This window comes from Poeciliopsis prolifica, unplaced genomic scaffold (genome assembly GCF_027474105.1).
Source record: "Poeciliopsis prolifica strain line A6 unplaced genomic scaffold, Auburn_PproV2 SCAFFOLD050, whole genome shotgun sequence".
In the NCBI taxonomy this organism is placed as follows: domain Eukaryota; kingdom Metazoa; phylum Chordata; class Actinopteri; order Cyprinodontiformes; family Poeciliidae; genus Poeciliopsis; species Poeciliopsis prolifica.
Genome location: NW_026562425.1, coordinates 2,181,762 through 2,205,841, shown reverse-complemented (window position 1 = coordinate 2,205,841; position 24,080 = coordinate 2,181,762). Strand labels below are relative to the sequence as shown.

Sequence of the window (24,080 nt, the reverse complement as noted above, 5' to 3'; positions counted from 1 at the left end):
AAGCATTTAGTATGCAAAGGTAAGTGAATCTTCATCAGTGCTGACTGAAAATCTACATAGGGTAGGAAGAGATTTAGTAATTTTTTAGTTGTTACTGTTACTGTCACGTGACCAAATAAATGCCACATGACAAACCCCCCAGAAACAAATGGCATAAAGATGGAAATAAGTATAGGTTGTTAATATTGACCTAGTTTAACTTATCTAACTGATACCCATATGTTAGTGCCAATATATTGTGCATTCCTTAACAGTCCAACTAATTTCTCATCTGGAAATAATAAATTGGTCTCTTACAGCTTTGAGTGTGAGGTCACACTGGAAGATCATCTCTCGGATCTGTGTGAGGATTGTGCTTTTGGTATTGGCCAGATCCATCCGTTTGACGCCTGCGTCAGCCCTGCAGCTTTGGAAATGGTACTGAGCTTCCTCAGCCTACTCAAAAACAATAGACAATGGTTTATGGAAGTTGCTCATCCCAAATAGGTGGCACCACAATCCCCTTGTGTAGTAACCCTTGCAAACCTTCTGCATAGCCTCTTCCTCAAGCTTTCTCTTCTTCTCCAGCTGTTTGTTGCCAGTGCTAGACTGCTCCTCCTGGGAGCGGTTTGTAGACGACTGGGCTTTTCTGTACTCCTCTTTCCTCTGGTCATTCAAAGCTCGTGCCTTACGCAAAGTTGTGTCAACCTCTTGCTGCCAAAACCAAACAATTTTGCCACATTACTTAATTTATAGTGACAATGTATGAGCCAGTTACCATAGAAACAATCAGAGATGCCCTTTTCAATTTTTAGTCCAGCATATAAAGAGGCACTGTAAGAAACTAACATTAATAACTTCTGATGTGAAAACAATAAAATAAACATAATTATGTTTTCCTCTTCTCTAGAAGCAGTTCTGTGCAGAAGAACTGCTTCGGTTCTTCTGCACAGTTGCATAGTATAAATGCAAGAATAGCTTATCAGAGCAGTTTACTAATAGAAAAGTTTACTCTTCTTTGCTTTCCTAAGTATGTTTCAAGTGTCTGTGCGGAGACTTTCAACAAACCATTTTCTTTTGCTCTCTCTGCCACTGCTCCTTAATGTCCTTCCTCAACTTGTCCAGTTCATTCTTGCGAGCCTGAAGAGGCTGAAAGTAAACAGAGAAAAGAACAGTGTGGAGTTACTGAAAGAACATTTTATAAGAAGTTTGGTCTCTGCACAATTAGGCAGCTCAAAATTAAAATCAAAACGAATTTCACTGTAAACTTAAAGCTTTCAAGCCGTCAAGTACACCGTTGAATAATCAAAATAAAAACGGAGAGAAACTAACAAATTAATTGATGTTTATATGCCATTAGATCATTACAGTGACGATGATTCAAATGCAAAGGTTACAGAGCAATTATTTTTTGATGTAACGATGAACATTTACCTGTATAAATTTATTGCTTTGGAGAGCCAATGCAGTCTGAATGAGCAGCTGGTTATATTCAATCTCGTTCTTGAATGTGGAAATGTAGATGTCACTTAGAGGCATGTAGTCCTGTAGGGAACATGGAGAAAGCAACGTTTTTATGTGTTTTTGACTCTCTCTGTTATATAACTGTTTGAGACACCAATTCAGCAAGAGACCACAGCCTCAAATAAACTCTTAAGTTTGTTACCTGCTGACTGGCGAGTGTCGTTGCAGACTCTGCCATCTTGGTATAGCTTTTGGCATACTCAATATCTGACAGAAAAGATCAACACAAGAAGAAGAAACTATAAAAGGCTGTGATCAAAGAACTAAACAGCAAACATTGTTCATTATAGTTTTTCAGATTTTACATAAAATCAAGAGTGCCAAGAAATTGTTCCTGAAGAGGAACAATTTAATACTAAGCTTGTTCTTGATGGAAAGTTAACAACATATTTGAAATAAAAGTGAACTGAAGAACTAATCTTCCAAGTCTGAACTCTTTCATCATTGCCTGAATTCAGCAGTTCATGCTTTATGTAGTAAGGCACTTTTTAGCTTTTCTTCCACTCAAACATTTTATGACCAACAATCATAATTTAGTTTTGTTGTTTATATTTATCAAGAGCAGTGTTATGCATGTCTCACCCATGGCCAGCCGTTTCTCCATACACCCCAGGAGGTCTTTAATGTACTTTGACAAGGTCTTTGCATAGAGTAGAGCGGACTCGACCCCACTATCATTCTTCTGCAGAGCCAAGTCAACCTCTTCTTCTTTTGACAGCGACAGTGCTGGGCCTGTGGAACCAGGAGAAGAAGCAGACATCACATATGTGGTGTGACCACAAAGTAGAATGTCCCAAAGCTGAATGTACGTATCTCACTTCCACTTTCCAGCATATGTATGCTTGTGTGTGTGGGAGGTAGATAAAAAAAAAAACAGAACAAGATCAGTGAAGTTCACAAGTTGGGAGAGTATGAAAGTACCAGGAACACTTCGACACAGTCTGGTAACATTATGTTCCTTTTATGTGTTAGAATAGACAACTCTCTCAGCCGCTGGCCACACAGTATTACTCTTCAACAGGCATTGAAATGAGCAACTAGTGTGGAAAAAGCTGCAGAAATAACAGGGGCTGAAGTCGAGGTTTAAGGCGGGTCTACCTCAGGCATTCAAGACTCAGAAGACTAAATTACTCAGCTACAACTGACATTTCAGACTGCCCAGAGCTATAAAACAATAATTACATGCTTTGTAAAAGAGCCATTGATACCCCTCACGTTTGAGGTCAAAGGTGTTTCACACAAATGTAGTTCAAAGATAAATAAGTGATTGTGAGGCTAACTTACCAACGAGATCCCTGCTCTCTGGAACAAAGCCCTCGGGATCCACAGAGACGTTGTCAAAAGACTGTGAAAAAGAGGTTTGAGATTAGAAGGGAGAGGAAGTGCACACATACAATCAAAGTCACACATCAGTAGTAGCTGGGGTTTTCAACACTCCAATTAAGTCCAAAAAAACAAGGTCTTGAGACATTTTAAATAGAGGCGGGGTGAAATTGCTGCCATTAGTGAGCCTTTTGAGAACTTTCATGTTTCAAAACAAAAATTAGACCAACAAGAGGTCTGAAGGTGGAAAATAGACAGGTGGTGTCTCACCCTGCTCCTTTTGGTCTGGGACATCGCCAACCCTGAGCTGCTGTCCACATCTCCCATAAGGAAGTCAGAAACTCTGTGACGTAAACATGGAAAAGAAGAGAGATTAAATAGTCCATCGATCAACGAGCTCCTGCCTTTTCAGGTCCTATTTAGCAGGGGAAAAACATTGGTGTTGAACCACAGTACTCACACATTGCCGAATGTGAATGCCAAAGTGTCAATGGATGTGTGTATCTCGCTGAATATAGCCTGCTTGTTTTCTGAATTCACTTCCTTGAAGTTAATGCCTGGAGAGAGAGATAAAAGTAAATTAGAACTTCAACAACAAAAAAATCTGAATCATAAAACAGCTTTCCTGACCTTCCCCACTAAAAAATGTGAGCTCTCTGTGGTTAGCTGATTTTTAATACATTAAAAAAGTAACAATAAAAACACAAGTGAGAAATTCAGGCAACACAGGAAGAAATAAAACATTTTAGCCTTCTTTCACATCAAATATTCAACTTTAATATCTAAATGTTTTCTACAGGATTTTCTACAAAAACATTTCAACCAATCTTTCAAGTGTCTACAACACATTGTCAGTGTACTCCTTTAACATTTTGTATTTGTACTATCTTCATGAGTAACTTTCTTGGATATGAAAAGAAGCTGTCTCCCTATGAAAATATTAGTTTACCGGTAATCAAACCGGTGAAGAAGCAAATGGAGCAGACATCAGGAGAAAAGGAAGGCCAAATGCATTACAGTAAAAATGATCTGTTTTCCTCTTCTATGCTTTCAGCTTCTGTTTGTTCAGCATGATGTTTAGAATAAAGGGTTGTCATGATTGGGGGAACAGAGACTGATATTTACAGTTATTAAAGTTATCCATTCCATACAGCAACAAAAGATGCAAAAGTAAGGTTGAAATGTCAATTTCCTAATCACTCTGTTTTACTCTTCATTAGTTGTGTTTCTAACATAACTAATGACTGTTTAGGGCAAAGAACATGTCATAATCGCTGCTTTTATGAAAAGTAATTGGAATTGGCACAAATCTATTATTGGTTCTTCTCTAATAACCCTCCTAAGCCATACTAAGGAGAGTTATTAGTATGTCTATGTGGTGTGCTGACATTTGCCTTCTGTCAATTGCATCCTCTCTATCAGTTTGTCTAAAAATGCATCATCAATACCAAGAGTTTTGTTTAAAGAGACGGTTTGCTCTGACAGTTAGCTTCTGTCAGAGTTGGAAAGCATTTGCATGCATTTAACAGTTTTAAATAACATGACAAAAAAGCATAAAAAACATAAAAACTAAGAAGAAGATAAGTGTGAAGTTTGTATTTCATCCTACCAATTCAAAGAGCTCCTTTTTAAAAAGCCCTAATGGTTGCCAAGGTGAAAAATTCAAAGAATATTCAGAAATAATCCCAAATTTTCCCTCCTTTGATAAAAAGTGATCGAATCCGTCGGTCCATCATACATGCTGCTCATACTCAAAAAACTGCAGCTTTTTAAAAGCTGCTGTTGACAGAGTCCCCAGCAGTTTTAGAAAGCCATCCAAGCTCACATTCTCTGTGAACTTGTGCACCAGGCTTTCTTCGCACCAACCATTGTGCCCAGGAAGATGACAGTGGCAGTGAGCAATCAGAGGAACCGAAGACACAGTGAGTGAAATCCAACTAAGCAGAGTACTTCCTGTCTGCCCCGCAACAGGAAACACTCGCACAGCTTGAATTCAGTGACATGTAAAACTACAGACAAGCGTGACAGCTCTTACCTCTTCATTCCCCCGCCCAGTATTGTTATTTTGTAAATGGAACCAGAAAAATGCAGCAATTTGAATACTTAGTTGAGAACTTTCAATTTCCAGAGTGCTATCAAGCTTTTGTTTCTCCATTTTCTCTTGATTGGAGCAAATTCAGTCCATGTCAGTAACAGACGGGTGATTAAAAATCCGAGAGGTCACAGAATCCCAGGCAAGAACGGCGCCACATTCCAGGGAGACTCTGGAGGCCACCAGAAGAGAGAAGGCGCGATGCGAGCCTCCCTGTTGTGCACCTCCCCGTCTCTGAATGCTAACACACAGCTCTGCACTGGCTTCTTCCTCAGGACATCCTGTGGGTCTCTAACAATGATTCCAGACCTCTGCCTCCCTTGTCGTAGCTGAAATTTGGAAACTGCATCATTCAAGTATATAGCCTATTGTTGTTGTTGTTTTTTTCATGACTGACTGTAAACTAGGACATGAGCTTTAATAAAATGACTGGTTTTAAGTGTTCCAATTCTTGGCTATACCTAAGTTCATCGCTGATCTGTCTGCGTTGTATTTTGGTCTCCATGATGCTGATTGTTCACACACTGCATTGCATTGCATTTCATTACGGACGTCAAAATTATGTGGCGTTAATAGAAAAACACGTGCAACACTCTTAGACTTTTATTTTGGAAAATAGATTTAAAAATACTATTTTCACTACAACTTTACAATTTTACCATTATTTATCTTGAATTGTTCAATAACATAAAACCCCAACAAAAATATCCCCAAGTCTGTTTAAATGTACAAAATGCTGAAAAACGTAATGGGCATAAATAAGCCTGTCACAATAAGCAATTAATCACATGATAAATGAGCTTGATCACTTCCATTTTGATGATCAATATTTTCAGAAGAGCAACTTTACAGAGACATTGCATGTGTGGTTTTTATTTCCATTTTCTTTATTGTTTTGTTTTTGGGGTTTTTTTGTCATGTTTTATTATAGATATTTAAAATAGCTTTCTGTCCCAGTGTTGAGATTTTTACAAAAATAAGTTCATTGGTCTTTAAGAGGGCAAACTGACATTTATATACCATTATCAGTATAGTACTTGAAAATGGCCTCAAAACAACCATATCACAATAATTACTAGGACAATTTCTCATCCAGCAAGATTTGTTAGGTATAAATATTTTTGCTGTGTCTTCTTTTTGCAATGTTAACCACTTCTAAAACTGTGAGCTAACTTAAAAACACCAAGATTTAAATGTATGAAATAACTAATGTTATTCTTATTCTGCAAAACACCAAAAAGAAAAAGACAATCAGCTCTGCACATGTTTTTAGTTGACAGGAGAATAAAAAAACTAGCAAAGAAAGGAAGTTCGAGCTTTTATTGGAATGTCCTGCATTTTTTCTGATTTGCACCCGGTCAGACAAAAAAGCAACATAGCAGAGTAAAAACTGAGTTAGTACACTTTTAATGACAATTACCTCGTTCCTGAGTTATCACAATCCGCACAAAGTGTTAAAAAAATAAACAAATACAAGGAAACAGCTGGAGAGGATACTATTTCATATGAAATTAGTTAGCCAACCATGTGTGTGGAGAAGGAGGAGCCACTCTGGCATTCACACAAATGCCCCAGGTGTCATGTGCAGCCTTCAAAGAGCAACACAGGTGAGAAGACGACACGCTGAACACAGAGAGGGGAACAAGGCCTGTTATCATCTAAACTACAGCGTCTTCCTCAGTCATGTCTCACTGACTTATCTGTCTTTTGAATGCTCCTTCACCAGCTCTTTGTCGCTGTCAGTTTGGTTATGCTTTTATGTGTTATGCTCATCTATGAGAGCTGTCCATTTGAGGAGTCAGTTAATGTAAGGCACCCCCTTGTGGACAGTTAGACTCAAAAGGAGAAAAAAAACTGAAACACACATCATAGCTTTCTGTGGTATCGCAATATTTTTTTGTGTCAAAATGGTTCACGTATATTTTTATCCAGTTTTAGAGAACAGAAAATATTTTGACAACATTTAGTTCAATGTGTATCTTTTAGTTTATGTTATAAAAGTGTAATGAAATAAAGATTTGTTTTTATTTAAAAAAAAGAATAATACGTAATATTAAACAAGAACTTGAGAAAATTATCTCTGTATGCTTTTTAAGTAAGTTAGTCAATGATCTTTAGACTCATTGGAAATCTTTTGTATTCTTTTTGCATTCTGAAAACTGTCAACACTTATCTGAAAAGGCAAGAGAATGCAGACAAGCATTCTTGAGGACAAAGTCACACTTCAGAGACAGGACAGGTGACCAGACAACAAAATACCTCACAGCTTAGCAAAGGTGAAGAAAATACAGAAATGGACAGGCCCTGAAAGGAGGCCTCTGGAGATGTTGAATAAGGAATGAAAATTACAGCCTTGCTGTCTCCGCTGATTCCGAGTGTAAGTCTGGAGAGGAATTTGTCTGTTAGTCACATCTCCAGAAGATGAGCTGACTTTTTGAGTTCATTGACAAGAAATGGGGAAGTATTTGCTGCTTCAGGAATCCAAAGTTTCCATTTTCCCAGTACCACATCTGTGGCACATCTTTAGCAAACACAAGGAAAGCAATCCTTGTCTGAACTGTTACCATTCAGTGAACCCTTTCTTGAAATGACTGATCAAGCGATATGCTTCAAGCTAAGATAATCAGATAACATTAGAATTGGGTTTGGTGCATTGGCATGTCCACCTGCCAGAGAAAAGAAAAGTAGTCACCTTTGACTTTCGCAATGACAGTCCCAGCAGCTCCAAGGATGTCTGCTGAGTTCAGGGTCCGGTGTTTGCCGATGACGGTCTTGAGAACACGGAGCAGCTCTGCCAAGCGCTCCTGCACCATCTCCGGAAGACCCTCCAGGTTGTCTGGGGACAACAGAAATAGAAACATTAACCAAGTGGCACAATTCTGGGATTGAATCATGGTAATCAAGATTGTGAACTAATGTCACACAGTAACATCACAAACATGCCAGGGTTTAATTAATTTTCCAAAGCCAAATGCTGTATTTCACAATCGTTTAGTCATTTGGCAACCCTGGTGCCTTATCGTCAAATTCTTCTCCGGGTGAAAGATACAGTGCATGCTCTGCTGTTATTTATCTGAGCCTCAAGCAAAAAAATAGAAGAAGGAGATAGTTGTGGTTAGGAGACAAACACAAGATGTAAGTGCTTGTGATGTCACATGTTTTTTACCCCTTTGACACCATTTACAACGGAAATATTGTATTGTTTGCAGGTAGAGCTGTGTCAGCTATGGTTAGGAAATTCCTGAACTTAAAAAGGAGATTATCTGAAAAAAAGTGATCAGATGCTTTTCTGCACTTTTTGCATCATTCAGCTCACAAAGAGCATCAAAATCAAGTCAAAATCATCGTAAACTTGGTTGTAAATTGACACATATGGTAGTTCCATGTCTCTATTTGAAGATAAAAAAGAAATAGTAGAAACAACAGAAAAAGCTGCACGCAAAGTAGAAGATCTTGCAAGATTTCTTTAGCGCCAGTGAGGTTACACAAGATGACAGCGGAGAAAAAGAATGTATAAAATGTGTCTAGATTAGGCCTCTCTCCACTTTTTCAACCATATCGCATTCTGTCAGTCCCTCTGCTATGAAAGGCATCTGTTTCTTGCTGAACCAAATGCAGCAGTGAGAAGAAAAACCTTGTTTAAAGGAGAACTTGTGCAACTATCCTCTCTCTACATGGTGCTTATTCTCTCCATAACAATACAGGTTTCAGAGCAAAATAAAAGCAAAGATGAGTAACACAACACACACCCAAAAAAAGAAGATGTGAAAAGCAAGGCAAAAATGTAAAATGTTTGATTTAGCTTCATCAGCAGGGGCGGTGTAGAAGTTGGCACCAGACATTAGGTGAGTTCATGTCTAACTTACTGCTTTGGAATAAGCGGGGGCAGAAAAGTCATCTGTTCTTTGTCAAGGCTACCCAAGCGAGCAGCAGGGCGAGACGAGAGGCAGAATTTATAGGAGTGCTAAAAGGATTTGCCGAGGGAGTTACAAGGCGAAGGTTTGATGTGTGTGTTACCCTTTCTGCTCCTTCTTACATACACACTAATTCAGCATTATGGTGTAAAACATACAAAGACATAGAACTATCATGATGTGATCATTTTTGTATAAAAAAACAAAATTATAAAAACAATAATAAATGCAGATTTTGAAAGATCCAACCTTCCTATGTAGTTATAAAGGAAAATGTCTTTTAAATTGGGTTTCACTCCTTCTTTGTCCTCAGATGAGAGTGAGTGACACCTCAGCACCGACTTTGAAGTTTGCTTCCCTATAGACACGGATAATGGATGCTCAATAAATGTCCTCCCGTTCCTTTCAACTCCCTCCCCTCCAGCCGTGATCAACAAGGCTTTAGTGCTTAGCTCTTGGGCTTTTGAGGATTCTCCTATCAAAGATTTGTGTGGGTTAGTGATTAGCATATAAGAGCCAGTCCTAATCAAATGCACACCTGAGAATTAGCACTTAGCATGAAACCAGAGGGGCATGACTGAAGGTCCTGCTGTGAGATTACAGAAGTGATGGCTATTTGGATCACTCATTTCCTTTTTTAGGAACAGGAATTTAATTAGATTAATCTACCTTCCTTTGTTTACAGTCACCCGCAGCAGAACACAGAGTAGGTAACCGCTGTGATGAAACAAATAAACAGCAACCGACCCTTACAGTAAAAGGTAAATTCACCAACACTGACCTGCAAACAAAGACCATGCATGTGCTAATTAGAGTAAAGCCTCAAACATCTATTAGATGCACCAGACATCAGGGAACTAAAACCCTAACTCCTTCCATATTTTAGAAAGTGATTAAATGTGACATTTTTAATCAATCGGCAAAGATAAGCTTCATAACCTAAAATAGTGATAAACCTTTCTAGACATGTAGGCTCATACTTTGTCATACGTGTAAGTTGAGTTGTCTGTGTTTTCCACACAAAGGCCGTGGTTAGTAGTTCTGTTACAATATGTCATCAAGAGGTGCAGTGGAAATTTTACGGGTTTAGTGTGGGAGGTGGTCCATTGTTTCAGCAGCGATAACAGAGCTGAGGTGTATTGTTTAAAGGAAGACCCCCTGCCAAAGGCAGCGCAGCCCAAATCTGCCTGCTGCTTTTGGAGCAGCAAGCACATCAGTTGCAGCCACGTTTCATAATGCATCTTAACCATTAATTTGCTCCAAGAGCAAGATGTTCTTTGCTCACTGTTTTATATGTTTACTTAACTAAATGAGAAAGTATTAACAACAAATACTTAATTTTTTACAACATTTACAGTGCCTTGAAGAAGTATTAATGCCCCCTTTCAACTTTTCCACATTTTGTTGTGGTACAACAATCTTCAATGAATTTTATGGAGTTTTTATGAGGGTTGCCAAAGTTAACGTTTTAATTGTGCACTTACTAAAATTCCTGGTAAACTGTGTTATTTTGGGAAAGTGTGTTTAAAGATTCTGTACTTTTTGGATCTTGTCTCATTTGAAGATTATTTTTATTTCAGCTTCTCTATGGGACTGATCTCCCGTTTATTAAAAACACCGTCTCTAAAAAACGGCTCCACTCTTTCTCCACTTCTCCTCCTAATCAATGCTGTCTGACAACACCACTCACAGCTGACAGGCAGAGAAACAGGAACAACCGTGGAATTATTTTACTGTTATAGACAAAAACATGTAGTTCCAATTTTTTTTTTCTACAAGCTGTCATTCATTACTGAAGCAACCCTAAACATGCATAAACAATGGACAGTTACATATGTTCAGATTCAAAAATGTTTTTACTTTGAGCAGCAAAGTCAAAGTCTGTTCATTTAAAATGTAATTTTACTTAATGCAAAGAAATTCTGCAGAATTTTAGAATTTTTGGCTTTGGTAAGCTCCTCAAAGTGAATCTTCCTCCTGAAAACCACACTTTTCATGATAACATGGATCAGTTGCCAATCGAGTCTTTTTATTGTTCCAGGGGTTTGCAATTAACAAAGATATGGAAAGAGAACAAAAACAATTCTTAGAATGATATGCAAATATTAAATAGCTGTCATCTATTAAGGCTCAGCTTAAATTTTATGGGTAAAACCCAGCCATCATTTTTACCCAGTGTACATAAATTAATGCCATCCAAATTGCTCCTAACAGCTGGGCTGTCAATTTTTTCCACCAATGAGGAAAAAATATATTTTACTCTCTGAGAAAAAGGCTCTAGGCAAAACAATTAGACACAGATTAAGATGGAATCAGTATTTATGATCTGTCTGGAACCCCTTAAACACAAGAATTATTGGCAGGCCTTTAAAACTTTAGAACTTTTTTCACCGTACAAATCAGAACACTAGATAACAACAAAGTGATTCAAGATCAACAGAAACTTCTCAACAAGTCATCCATGACAATCATCTCTATTGCTACCAATTTGTATCCCAGGTGTGGTGACACACTCTAACATGTCATGACAAGATAATGCAAAAACACACATCTTACTTCTGACTTAAATTAAATACCATGAAGCATCTCAACCATGTTTCTTTTAAATGATCTTTGCCTCTTAAATTACTGTGCGTGGGAGTCCCATTGTGTCTGATGCAGCTCCCTTTGAGTCTGGTGCAGAGAAGAACCAATCTAATCCAAATCTCCAGGCGGCCTAACAGAGGTTACAGCCTCTGCTCCCCCCACTGATAACAGCAGGCAATCAACTGGCCAGCCTGGACACGCGATCTGCTCCACATGAAACAAGTCTTGGCAGCTCTACTGACACAGTGCTGCTTGGGAAACAGCCCCAGGGTTTTACTGAAAGACCAAGGAGGCATTTTCCTTCCCCCTCCTCCTCTTTTATTTCAGATGGTGTAGGGGTGACACATTGACACCTGAACCACCAGATGATTTCATTTTTTTATTTCAGATGTGTTTCTGCGTACCACATTCCAAACTAGTGACGCACAACTTGCTGTTATCAGTCATTATTGCATCATAATGCCCCCTCTAAATGGAAATGATCACTTTCTTTTCCATTGCATCAATAAACTACACAAAAGGTAAACTGAATATCTATGAATCTCTTCCCTCACAAACAACACACAAGAGAGAGGATTGATGCCACGGATACTTCTTGCATTTCTGGGCTGCCAACTACAGGTAGAATTGTTTGGTAAGGATTCCATCTCCCAGCACTAATTTTCCCCTCTGTCCAAACAAACGCTGCATTGCCAGCTGGTTCTTAATCGATCCCAGACCTTGTTAGGAGAGAGAGAGAGAGAGCTATGGCATCACACAGACTGTAAACACCAGTCTGAACAGCTACTTGCTTCTAACTATGACTCTCTTGTGAGGTCTGTGCTTCAAGGTTAATCACAAGTTTTAAGGGCTTCTAGACAGGCATAATAATAAAATACCCTCAGAAGTGGGGGTATGATGGCTCATCCGTATTTCAATTAATTACTGCAAAAGTCAATTTACAGTCGTGTTCTATGAATAGGAATATGTGATGAGGCTTGTTTGTCAGAATGAAAGTACCAATCTTTAAGAAGGTATTGAACAAACTTTTCATTAAGTCCACATTTCTGTATTTTTTTTTTTATTGGTCTGATTTCATATTCTAAATCAACTATTATGTTTTACTAACTGTAAAAAGGTAATATTAATTAAAACGAAAATCAGTACTATTAACTGAATTAACTGAATTAACTTTTCAATAATTTTTCAATTATTGAAAAGTCAAATATGACTGTACAAGATCTCTTTGTGAAACAGGCCAAGATCCGTCATTTTGACTGATTGCATCCAAAAAATGTAATCATATTTTATTTTTACCAGATAAATTTTATAATTCACAATCCTTTATTGATATTCAGTTACATTTAGTTCACATTTGGTTTATTCAATAAGTCAAACAGATAATCAAGATTGTAATTACATAAGACAGATGAACACATCCAAATTAAAATACTCCGCTTAAATTATGAACAATTCACCTACTGTGGTCTGAACACGCAGCCTCCTGGTCTACATCCGGAAGACAAGCGTTTTTCAAAAGAAAATCCTATCCAACCTGGACCAAGTTCATATGCATCGTGTCTGAGCTTTATGCAATTTTAATTAACTTTAATTAGAGGTCCAAGGTCAAATTAAACTTGACATATTGTTTTTAATTAAGCTTTCATTGCTTTATATTTTATATTTACCAGCTAAAAAGTAACACTGCTTTAATAAGCAGTGTTACTTTCCCTTTTTATAGCTTTTGTTTAACATGTTCCAGTTCCATTTTTCTGAATGTTGCCCCTGAAAGGTGAGTCAAGTGTAAACATCTGGGATGTGTGACTGATGCAGGGTTTTACCTCCACTACATGAGCAGAGCAGAGTGGAGCCGCATGCACATTTAGTTGTGCAATGTCCTGTGCTTGTTGCAGTTTAATTAACGTCTTCACCTTATTTTTTTTCTTTTCTCATCAAGATGAACTGCCTACTCCTAACCCTCTATGAATAGATTAACACAGCATAGAACTCTCTTCAGTTTTCTCTGTTCTGTTTGGAAACTGGATTAAAAGTGCCACTTCAGCAGCAAGTGGTCAGGGGTGTAAATAGTAATCTAATAAAATGATGGACAACCTTAATTCTTTTCTGTCATTTAAAAAAAAAACCTTGAATATGGAAAATATTCAACTGCCAAGTGCTGATAAGTTCAAAAATGTAGAATTTTCAAAAATTAAGACCTTCAAATCCATCATATTTCTGTTTCTGTCTATAACGTATCTTTTGCCATGATGACAGTCAGCAATAATGGCTCCCAATCATTAGCAATCATAGCTTGTAGAACTTTTATTAATCTGATTGGTGAAACCTGTGGGAAAAAGTGACAGATCATACTACTTAAAATTTCCTCAGGTTGCTGTTTTGGTCAATAAAAGAGGAAATGTGACAGAGGATTTTTCAGATTGCTCCATTAAAAAAACTTTTTTGTCTTATTAATAGTTTGTCATATGACTTAGTTAAACAATTTACTAAAGACTTAATCAATGTTAACTCTCTGTGCAGCATAAAATGAGCTTCACAATAGTTTCTTTTGACAAATTTTAAACCAATATGTCAAATCCTTGTTTTCAAGTCAAATCTTATCAAACACATTCTATCCTGATGAATGAAAAAAAAATTGTAAAGATTTTTTGTACATATCTAAAAAGCTAAAGCTCCTTCCAAACTTCAATCCAATACCGCTGAATATAACATCTTTCACTAGAAGGAGCCAAAGTGTTGAATACAATCCTCTCTATGACCAAAGTGCTGCATAAAAATTCAGCGTCTCCAACCATAAATTGAAGCCTGGGATACACACCCTCACCACAAGCTTGCACAAAAACATCGTTCAGCATCACACAGGAAAGTTACTGCCCAACAAATCTCTCCCATCTATCCAATAAGCTGTAAACCCTTAAGATATAATGTGCTAGATTGGACTTCTTTTGATTGAAGCTAATACCTGTAAGTGGTCTCTTCTGGAGGATCATGCAAACTTTTTGTAAGAAGATATGACTGATGAGATAAGGCTATTTAAAGCAGTGGCGCCAGAGGATACGGCGTTAAAACGGATTCTCCAATCAGGAAAGGAAATTTAGGGCTTTCCTGATTGATACCAGTTATCATTTTCCGAATTTATAAGTCCAATTTTGACCAATTTGGATTCTTGTCTTTCACCATCAATACAAAAAGTCAAAAATGTACTGCTGGTTATTTAATACGTGTAGCAGTTCAGAATCCGACAGGAAAAGACTTAAAAGATTTTCCCAATTAAAGCATGAAATCACATGACCCTACCTTTACATGATTTTTATGGAACTCAAAAATACAGGAAGTTCTTTGTATGTATTTAATAAATACCAAAACTAAAATTGTCTATATTTCATCTGAAGATATAAGAGCCAATCAAGAAAAAATGTGTGACTCCTTTAATTCATACCTCTATAAATTAAGCTGCTTGAAATGTTTAAAACTACCTTAATATGGTGAATAAATCCCAACACTGCAGGAAAATACACTGAAAAGGTCAGAAGGTGGAGGCAAATTAATTCCTTTTTTTTCCACAACTGGCTACGTAATTGACTACAGAACTCAAACAGGAAGTTAATAAACTAGCCTCTCCTTAAAAGACAAAAAAGAAAACAAAACATTTAAAATGCAATCAACATACGCCCTAATGTTGGACAGTAACCCATTTACAGAGTGGTACTCTAAAACACAGGACAATGCAGCTTTACTGGAGTTCTGCCAAATCCTATCAGTCATCATGATGACACCCAGAGCTGAACAATGACACACGTTTTTATTTTGTGAGTCAGCAAGACTTGTTCCTCAGTCCAAGACATTCAACACTTCTTCTTACACAGCACTGAACTATGTCCTTTAGAATAGATCATCTCGGACCAAACGTTCACCCCACATTACAAACTAAATACTGGAAGCTTTTAACTGCAACTTCAGGACTTACCGCAATGCACTGAAATATTTGTTCTACACTAAAACGTCTGAAGATTAAAAGAGCTAAACTAATCTCTCTCAAGCAAATATGAAAGCGATACAATGTAAGGTAGTGTTCTGATTATCATCTCCTTGTGAAAAAGAGGAGTTTGGAGTTAAAAACCACCCAGCAGCAGCGATCTATACAGGCTAACTATAATGTACACCACACACTAAAACACATTCCTACAATGTCTGGGCTCTACACAGGGCAAACCACAACACTTCTTGGAAAATTTCCACAAGTTCTGTAGAAGAAAAGAACATTTCAAGGCTAAATTTAATGCCATTTCTATTTTTTTTTAGAGGGCACGAAAACAAAAGAAAGCTAAATCGTAAAATCCAACAAAGGATTGAGTGCTTCTTAAAGAAAACTATTTAGTTTTCTCCAGAGATTTTTTGTGCTGTAGTTATGTCTTGCATAGACTTCATTCACATTCGTGCTGTTTTGAGTCCTGCAGGTGTTTTATTATTGCTTTTAAGATTACTTCAACACAGGGACAGTTTCCTCCCATTTCACATGCGTTTCAGCTTCTAAATAATCATTTTGAATTTCAGATTTTGATACAAATATAAATTTATTTTATAGAAAAAGTCGCTCATACCTGCAATTAGCCCATTGAGGGCTACAAGCGCACATTTGTTTAAGAGGAATGTAGAGTATGCAGGAGAGTGGGGGGAAGGGAAAGAGACCGCAGTTCTTTCTTCATGCCGACGTAAGCCATTGACAGAGCTGTCTTATTCAAATGAAAGAAAACTGGAATGAAAATTTGTGAATGAAGAACTTTTGGCATTTCTCCTGCCTACCTCTTTTTAATTCAAGCCCTACAGCACTGTGCAATTAACACACTCGCTTTGTGACGTAAATTCTTGCTAATCCAGCCATCGCAACTTCTTTAAATAGTTTAACGCTAAGATCAGCTCAAATAAAACATTTAACTTCAATAACTTTTAACAATTGCTCTCTTCAACATGGTTAGACCCAAAAAAAAGATGTTGTGTATTTTTACAAGGTGTGAGATGAAGTTATGTTGCCTTTGTTTTTTATTAGTAAAGTTCACGTTTTACAATTTTGATCATTTAAAGCATTATGGGACGGCAACAGACTAGGGTTCATGAATCAGGATACGTCAGGGGGTCATATGGGTGTTTACAAAGGCCAGCAAAACTAATTTTACTCCTTGAACTTTTTCACACAGCATTGCCAGTAAAATCCACCGGGATTTTACTGCACAATCTGTGTTGCAATATTTTTGTGTGCAACTTTTCAATTACAAAAGCTTACGGGGATGCAATATTGGGTAGAATATTATATTTTAAGACTCATGCATTCAAGTTCTGCACATTTATAACATGTTTGCTAAAAAAAAACTTAAAGGGCTTTAAAGGATTTTTTTTTTTTATGTAGGCAAATATTCAGAAACGTTAGCAGAAAAATCAGAGAAAAAAGCTATGTGGATAAGAAGTCCAGGGATGATACAATACTCTAGCATCTTTTAAAAGCCTGTCACTATGTTTTCTGCACATTTATTATTTTGCTGCCAACATTTTGTGTTTCAGCATACCCACCCAAACCTCAGAATGCATCTAAAATGCACTGTGGTGTGTATTCCATGATAATATGCACTTTTTCATGTGATGGATTGACACAAAGTAGTGTATGATTATGAAGCAGAAGAAAATTATACACAGGTTTTAAGCTGTTGGATTTTTGCAATAACAGAACTTATTAAGCATCAACCTTTTACATGGATTAAATTCCTCTGCAATCTTTAGACACCAGCTTATTGTACACAGAGTGACCTGTGAGGGCAGTTACATAAGACAGGCAAAGCCAACATCACAATCAGATCCCTGAAGAAAAAAAAAAAAACCTCAAGTGCAAAACTGTGGTTGTAAATGGCATGAGTCCAGTTAACATAAGCTTACAGTTAACAATGAATCTCCCTGTAGTTTTCCATCAGCCAAACGCAGACTCCTCTTCTGCTGCCTTCAGCTAAAAACTAGCAGGAGCTCAGGGAGACAAAACAAGCGTCTTCCAAGCAAAACTTCTAAGTTTGTTTGTTTTGTTTTTTGTTTTTTTTGTTTTTCAGAAACACCGAGCAAAGTGAAGCACAGAGTCTGAAATCTGGAATGAAACTCTGCAGGGTCCCAAAACAATCTTAATATCACACAGTACTCCAGTGACAAACCTTTCAGAGAATGAAAATAATAACAAAGCCGCTGTGATGTTATGTGTTTTGCTAACCTCACCACCTTGCCTTTGCAACATTGTTTAACCGCAGAGAGGGGCTGGTTCTGTTAGGTGGTTTTATACGTGAAGCAAACATCATAGGAGACGTGCTGCTAATCACAACACAAAATATGACAGGGTGAGATCTCAGGGTGCCTGGAATTCAGTTTTGCCATAATGATAATCCTTATTAAATATTTTTTTTATGATGTCTTTCAAGCTTAAATGTGAGGGTTTATTTACAGGAAAATATTTCCAGGAAAAAAAAAAGAAGATTTGAGGATAATAAGAAACAAAAGGCTGAAGCTAAATAAAAGACAATATCCAATTATAGTTAAGTCCTTTCACTGGGTCTGTTCTTCATCTCATTTGTTTACACCTTTGCTTCAGACATGCCGATGGAAAACAGACCTTCAATTGTAACTTTTTCCAGACTTTGGAACCTTCCTGACCCTTCAGACAAAAGCCACATGTCCTCCAACTGCTGTGGAATGGACGCACAAGAATGCACAAGTGAAGACGGACGACAACTTGAGAAAAACTGACACCAGCAAATCTGAACCTTGCAGCCATCACATTGCAAATTAAAAACATGCTTATTAAGGATTAGGCAAGGCCTTAATGACACAGGTCCTCTACAGTTTGGCAGTAACACGTGACAACCTCTGTGTTTGATGAGGAAGAGCGCATAAACTCCACGATCCAGCTTTAAAAATATACACAGGTGATGACGGGTGTCTGTCTTTAGAGACGAAGGGACCTGCCAGAAATGCTCCATTAGCAGGAAGCAGGAGCCAGACAGACTACTAACCATACCCAGTGTTTACACTGCACAAGGCTTCAGGAAATTCAAGACAGGAATGCATAACTCATCGACTGCCACTTGATCTGCAGACTAATCTGCTTTTAGATCAGATTTTACTTGTGATAAGTTGCTTCCTGGTGGCAGAATTATTAGCGTTTTACTCGTGTTCAGTAACTACTGATTGAAAAATTAATTTTCTTTGAAGAACTTCACACATTCTTGATACCATTTAGCAGGAAAAAGAAAAATGATTACTTACACCAAGAGGAAGTGGTTTACACGATTGCAGTAGCATCATGCAACGGTTGCCCAATATTTTGCTTTTGTAAAATGTTTAAAACTGAAAACAAATTCAGTGAAAAGCCACAGTCTAAATGACAGTTTGGGGTCGTGCGGTATGATTTCAGCCACCTGCTGAATAGGGGGTTGTTGATAACTGAAAGGTGAATACCCTAAATGTTTTGGTGATAGCTCAGAGTAACACTCAGCACGACAGAAGCCAAGGTTCTCACTCCTCCAGCGAGAAGAATGACTAAACAACTCACTCCCTCTGCCTGATATACAGTAGGACCCTGCATGTTTGTTTCTGCGGGTATGCATCTTGCAGAGTGGTGTCGTAAGCCCTAATTAGTGGAACATTCCTTATGAATTAAAAAGTATCCAACTCATCAATAATTTTAAATATCTTGAAATGCAGCTGTTTCATAACAGCTTCATTTAAAGAAGAAACATTTTTTTAAATAGCAACGTATAGATATATAGAGGCTGACTCATAGTGAAATAAACCTTTTCTTTCCTCTATACAAAGACTTGCCAGCCTCCCACTGGCAGTGTTTATACAACTGTGTGCCATAATATTCATATGTGTGGGTGGAACGTTTGTATGAGTCTGCAAACAAAAAGTTAAGCCATCAAGTAAGCAGCAAAACAAAGAGAAATTGCTTTACCTGTCTCCTATCTACAGTCTGTCTCTTTTGTGCATTTGTGTGCAAGTATTAATGTGTGGGTGAGTGGAGTTGATGACAGCATAGAAAGTTCTTCAGTATGTTAAAAGTGCATCTGGAGTCTTGACTGGAGATTCTGGCTGATTGACATTATGGTAAATTGTAACTTTTAGTTAGGGAAATACAAAAACACTTGTCAGTTTTGTTTGAAGAGGAAGAGCCAACAGAGCCATGTATGTGGCTCCTCTCATAACAAAGCAGAGATACGACTGGTTTGCTTTGCTGCCTGTCAGTAATCTGGATAAAAACAACTCTGCTTGCAGAGTGCTAGCTCTCTGAAAACACTGAGATTTGAGTTTCCTTTAGAGCAAATGGACAAAGAAATATAACATCTTGTCAATACTTACAGCCACAGCCAGATATTTACATCCATTAGCAAAAATATATTTTGCTTTAGGTCAGTTAGGATGACCAGAATTATTCCTATTTGTTAATTGGCACAATAATGAGACCAAATATTGGGTTTCACATGGCTCTGAACAATTTGTGAAAATCCAGATGACTTTCATATGGCATTCTTAGCTTCCGATAGGTGAACTTACAATATTTATATTAGTTACCGATGTAAAAATTTTGCTCAGTATTGAAATCTGGTATAAATATTTCAGGATGGCCTGCAAACTTGACTCAATGGCAAATTTAGATACTATTGTGAGTAGTTTGTGAACTGTTGCCAAAATGTTCCACCAAAGTCATAAAGATGGTTTTACCACATATTGGTAAAATATGTGGCACCAATATGTACCACATATGGTACATATTTTAATTTAAAAATTTGAAAATTGTCATATATTTAGCAAATATTAATTGGATTAATGCAAACAATTTTAAACTGGAAATGTTTAGACTGATGTAATGTCACCCAACAAGATTGCACAATATACAGTATGTAAACATCTGTAGCTGAACATCCATGTTTAAATTCTCGAGTTCAGAAATGCAGAGCAGAAATTAGATGTTACTATCATAATCTTTGTCATATTATTCTAGGAGCAGTAAAACTAACCATTGCTTTTGTGTTTTAAATAAAAAAGATTAGATGAAGTGACACAAGTTTTACTCTTGACAAGTTGGCTAAATAAATTACCCAAAGATTGTCACCAAAATCAAAAGCAGGCAACTAACAAAAGAATAAACTTTACTCACACTAATTTTCCTAAACAGTCCCAATGACAGACATAACATTTAAGAAAAAAACCCCACCATGTTCCAACTCTATCAGAGCTCACCTTTGTGTTGGAAAGCATCCTTGAGGTTCAGAAGCACATCAGCGAACCACCTCACATCATTCACCAGCTGCAGAAAATAGTCCGAATCCACTCCTGGGGCCCCCATGAGCCGGGTTGGCAGGCCCATGTTGCTCAGAGGGCTGGGGTTCTTGGTGTTGCGTCCCATGGTCCAAGTCTTGGTGGATCTGGGCGATACGGATTCTTGGGTTTTGGTGGCAGGCAGTGGAAGCTCCTGGACCTGCTTGGTCCCGATGCCTCCACCGATGCTGCTGGTGGTGCTGCTACTGCTGCTGCTCTTCCGTAGCATCCCAGCAGTCAGGGCAGCCGCCACCCTTTACAGGAGGCACAGATGACCGGCTAGCCCCTGAACTCACCACAGTGCCCTCGTCCCTGGACGGCTGAAAGACAGAGCACCGTCACTAAAAACAAGAGCTGATGTAACTGAGTTTTTGCTAGTGTATATTTAAAGATGGCCTGAAGCCTAAGTAAATATGGCTGCTGCTTAGAGGCGCCACAACATGAACCCTCAATGAGCCCTTAAATTTGAAACATATTCTCATCGTGTGTGACGTAAGCAGACTCAAATTTGTTCAGACATTTTTAGATTGATTTACAAATTCAAGAATTGCCTGATGTCTCATTTGAAAGTATACAAATCTGTACAAAATATTTATTATTGTGTAGATAAGTAGTTTTGTAAAAACAGTAATAATTCAATTATAACAATTAAATAATTTCCACATCTTGTATCTAAGCTGAGATCACATCTAATCCACAATGTAAACAAATCACAACAAGTAATCAAAAGTAGGACATAACTTTAAAGCAAAAGTAAGAGGATTGCAATTACAGCTCTCCTTGAGGTTCAGTTCCTTGTAAAGCTGTCTCGATTAGTTTTGAACAAGTCGACAACTGAGAGATATTTCTACCAGTTCGTCTTTGCAAAAGCTCAAGTCTGATTCAATGAAGAGCATCTGTGAGCTGCAACTTTCAAGGCTAACCACATGCTTTGATCTAAACTTTTATACTGTTTCTTGGGCTGCATGTTTAATGTCATTGCACTGTTAGAAGAGGAAACTCCACCCCCATCTGTTTTGCTAGGCCTAACAAGTTTTCATCTAATTTTGTCCTATATTTAGCTCCATCCATCGCCCCAGAACTACTTTTCCTTTCCCTGCTGAAGAAAAGCAGCCCCACATTAAGAAGCTGCCACTACCATGTTTCACATAAGGGATGATGTGTTCTGGGGAAAGACTGCAATAATAAGGCTGACCAATACTGACATTGACTCTAAAGCAACCTGTCAAGACAGACAGAAAAACTTATATGCAATGCATGACAGGAAGTTGTGGGGACATTACTGTTTCCGTTCTCCACCGGCAAGCTGACTGCGGGTTGTGCAAAACAGAGCTATTCTTTAATCATATAGGATCACTGCAATACCTGTTAATTAAATTGTGAACAGAGTGTGCAAACTCTGGATAGGCACATTTCGAATTAAAACATTTTTTTTTTCACAGAACAGAATAAAAGGTCCACAAAATCAAGTTTAGAACTGACGCCGATCAAAGAAAAAAAAAAAAGTAAATATTTTTAAATAAACTGTTTAATATGATATAATTTGAATTTACAGTTTAAAAGTACAGTGTATGGAAAACTATGGAAGTCTGCATTCCTGATCAGACTTAGAAAGGTAGAGAAGTTAACGATATATGGTGTCAGACCAGAAGGTGAATCCTACAGAACGCAGACATGGACTAATGGAGAAGCATTGGCAGATTTATCAACTATTAAGATAATCCTTACTTTTATCTCTAGTTTAATTAGTTATCCTCCACACATACAGTTTTATGTATGTATGTGCAACGCCAGGCACAATTTCTCTTTCACTTCACAATTATCAAAACTAATAACTGTTTTACAAGAAACTGTATTTACCAAACACCACAACCTGCTTGAAGTGACAGCAAAACAGAACTGATTCTGTCATGTAATCAATTTTGATGAACAGCTATTATAACGTTTATTGTCCAAACAGTGAAGCACAGTGCACAGATCATTTTCTCCGCAAGTGGGCTCCCAAATTTAACTTTGTTTCAGGCCCCAAAAAACCTTAGGCCGGCCATGAGTGTTGTGCTGTAAACTATTTAAATCGACGTACAAGTTCAGATTTATATACGCTACGCTAAAGTATAATAAAACAGTTAATACAGTATTTATTTGCATGTAAGAACTATCTTTTTAATAAAAGGCATCTTATTTAAACCAGTTTCTACGTAGTTTAATTAAGTAAATCCAACCGTTAGACGACGTTTTGCTATAACCAACGTTAATAACACAATAAGCAATCATATTTTTTAACAAAAATAGGATCTCTCTCTCTCTCTCATTGAAATGACAAGCAACAAGTTAAGTCAAAAAGCGAAGCAAACAAACCTGGCTTACAAACAGCAACACTTCAGTTTTTCATTTTCCCCGACTGAAGTGATGCTGTCTGCCGCCTAGAGAACAGCCCGACCGGGTCAGAAACTGCTTTGCTGGCACAGTTAACTGTGCCTTTTTAAAACTCACCTGCCAGGCAGTTTACAAACATAGTAGTAAGAAAAGTACCAAAAACAATGTCTTAAAACTTCTCCAAAGCAATGAAAACCATGGGACGTTCCGTAAGGCAAGCGTAAATCCTCACAAAGGCTGAACGTTCGTGAAAACCAACTGTACATCGAGAAGAAGCAGACTATCTGTAACTCTCGTCAATCGTAGTTTACTAGTCTAGTTGTCACGTGACGGATGACTTGCCTTCTCATTGGTTAAATTCTCTCTTCTCTGGTGCATTCAGCTGGCCACGGAGATTTTAAAGTCAAAGGAAGAAACTCACTTTTTTCTTATTAACTGATTAAAATTATGTGTTATTTATTTGCGAATCCAAATTTATGGTTCATTTGAATCGCAACAATGTCTAATGATAACTAAACGGAGTGCACTTATATATTAACCCGCTATGGCATTACTTTTTTATTTTTGGGGGGTGGGAGAATATTTTTTCTGCATTCTTTGGGAGATTGGTGGTCCCTAATTACATATCAATCATCAAATCGGACCGTGACACCTCCCGGAACCAGATTTGGGTTTGATGTTGTTGTGCTACCAGGGATCCAGAACAGAAAAGTTTTCTACAGTGATTGTGAGAAGTGAAATACAAATCAAACAAAAACTAAATTCATAAGAAAAACATTTTTTTTTTACAAAAATAAATCAGACATGGTTCCAACTCACCAAATATAAAATTAACAACCAACGTTCATTAAAGACTGCAAATTACTGAAACGAGCATTTGTGTGTTTGTACATGTGTATGTCTCACTAAGGATGTTGCCATCAGTCTTTTTTTTCCTATTGAAC

The 24,080-nt window shown here is 37.6% G+C and overlaps 1 protein-coding gene across 3 annotated transcripts in view; it reads right to left on the bottom strand.

The window, feature by feature from the left end:
• Window positions 1-23,431, bottom strand: part of LOC129378056 (rho GTPase-activating protein 29-like) — a 33,869-nt gene extending 10,438 nt beyond the window's left edge. Inside the window, exons 1-12 of one of the 3 annotated variants that reach the window (XM_055058311.1) lie at window positions 23,254-23,431; window positions 20,683-21,080; window positions 7,611-7,754; window positions 3,287-3,383; window positions 3,097-3,169; window positions 2,788-2,848; window positions 2,086-2,235; window positions 1,646-1,710; window positions 1,414-1,524; window positions 1,048-1,128; window positions 526-693; window positions 298-435 (exon numbers count right to left, since the gene is read on the bottom strand). In XM_055058311.1, the coding sequence (XP_054914286.1) occupies window positions 298-435; window positions 526-693; window positions 1,048-1,128; window positions 1,414-1,524; window positions 1,646-1,710; window positions 2,086-2,235; window positions 2,788-2,848; window positions 3,097-3,169; window positions 3,287-3,383; window positions 7,611-7,754; window positions 20,683-20,989 (1,395 nt within the window). In that variant the 5' untranslated portion in view covers window positions 20,990-21,080; window positions 23,254-23,431. Of the gene's footprint in view, window positions 1-297; window positions 436-525; window positions 694-1,047; window positions 1,129-1,413; window positions 1,525-1,645; window positions 1,711-2,085; window positions 2,236-2,787; window positions 2,849-3,096; window positions 3,170-3,286; window positions 3,384-4,435; window positions 4,580-4,861; window positions 5,061-7,610; window positions 7,755-20,682; window positions 21,081-23,253 lie in introns of those variants that run through there. The other 2 variants (XM_055058312.1, XM_055058313.1) reach the window with 2 other exon arrangements.
• Window positions 23,432-24,080: the final 649 nt, after the last annotated feature.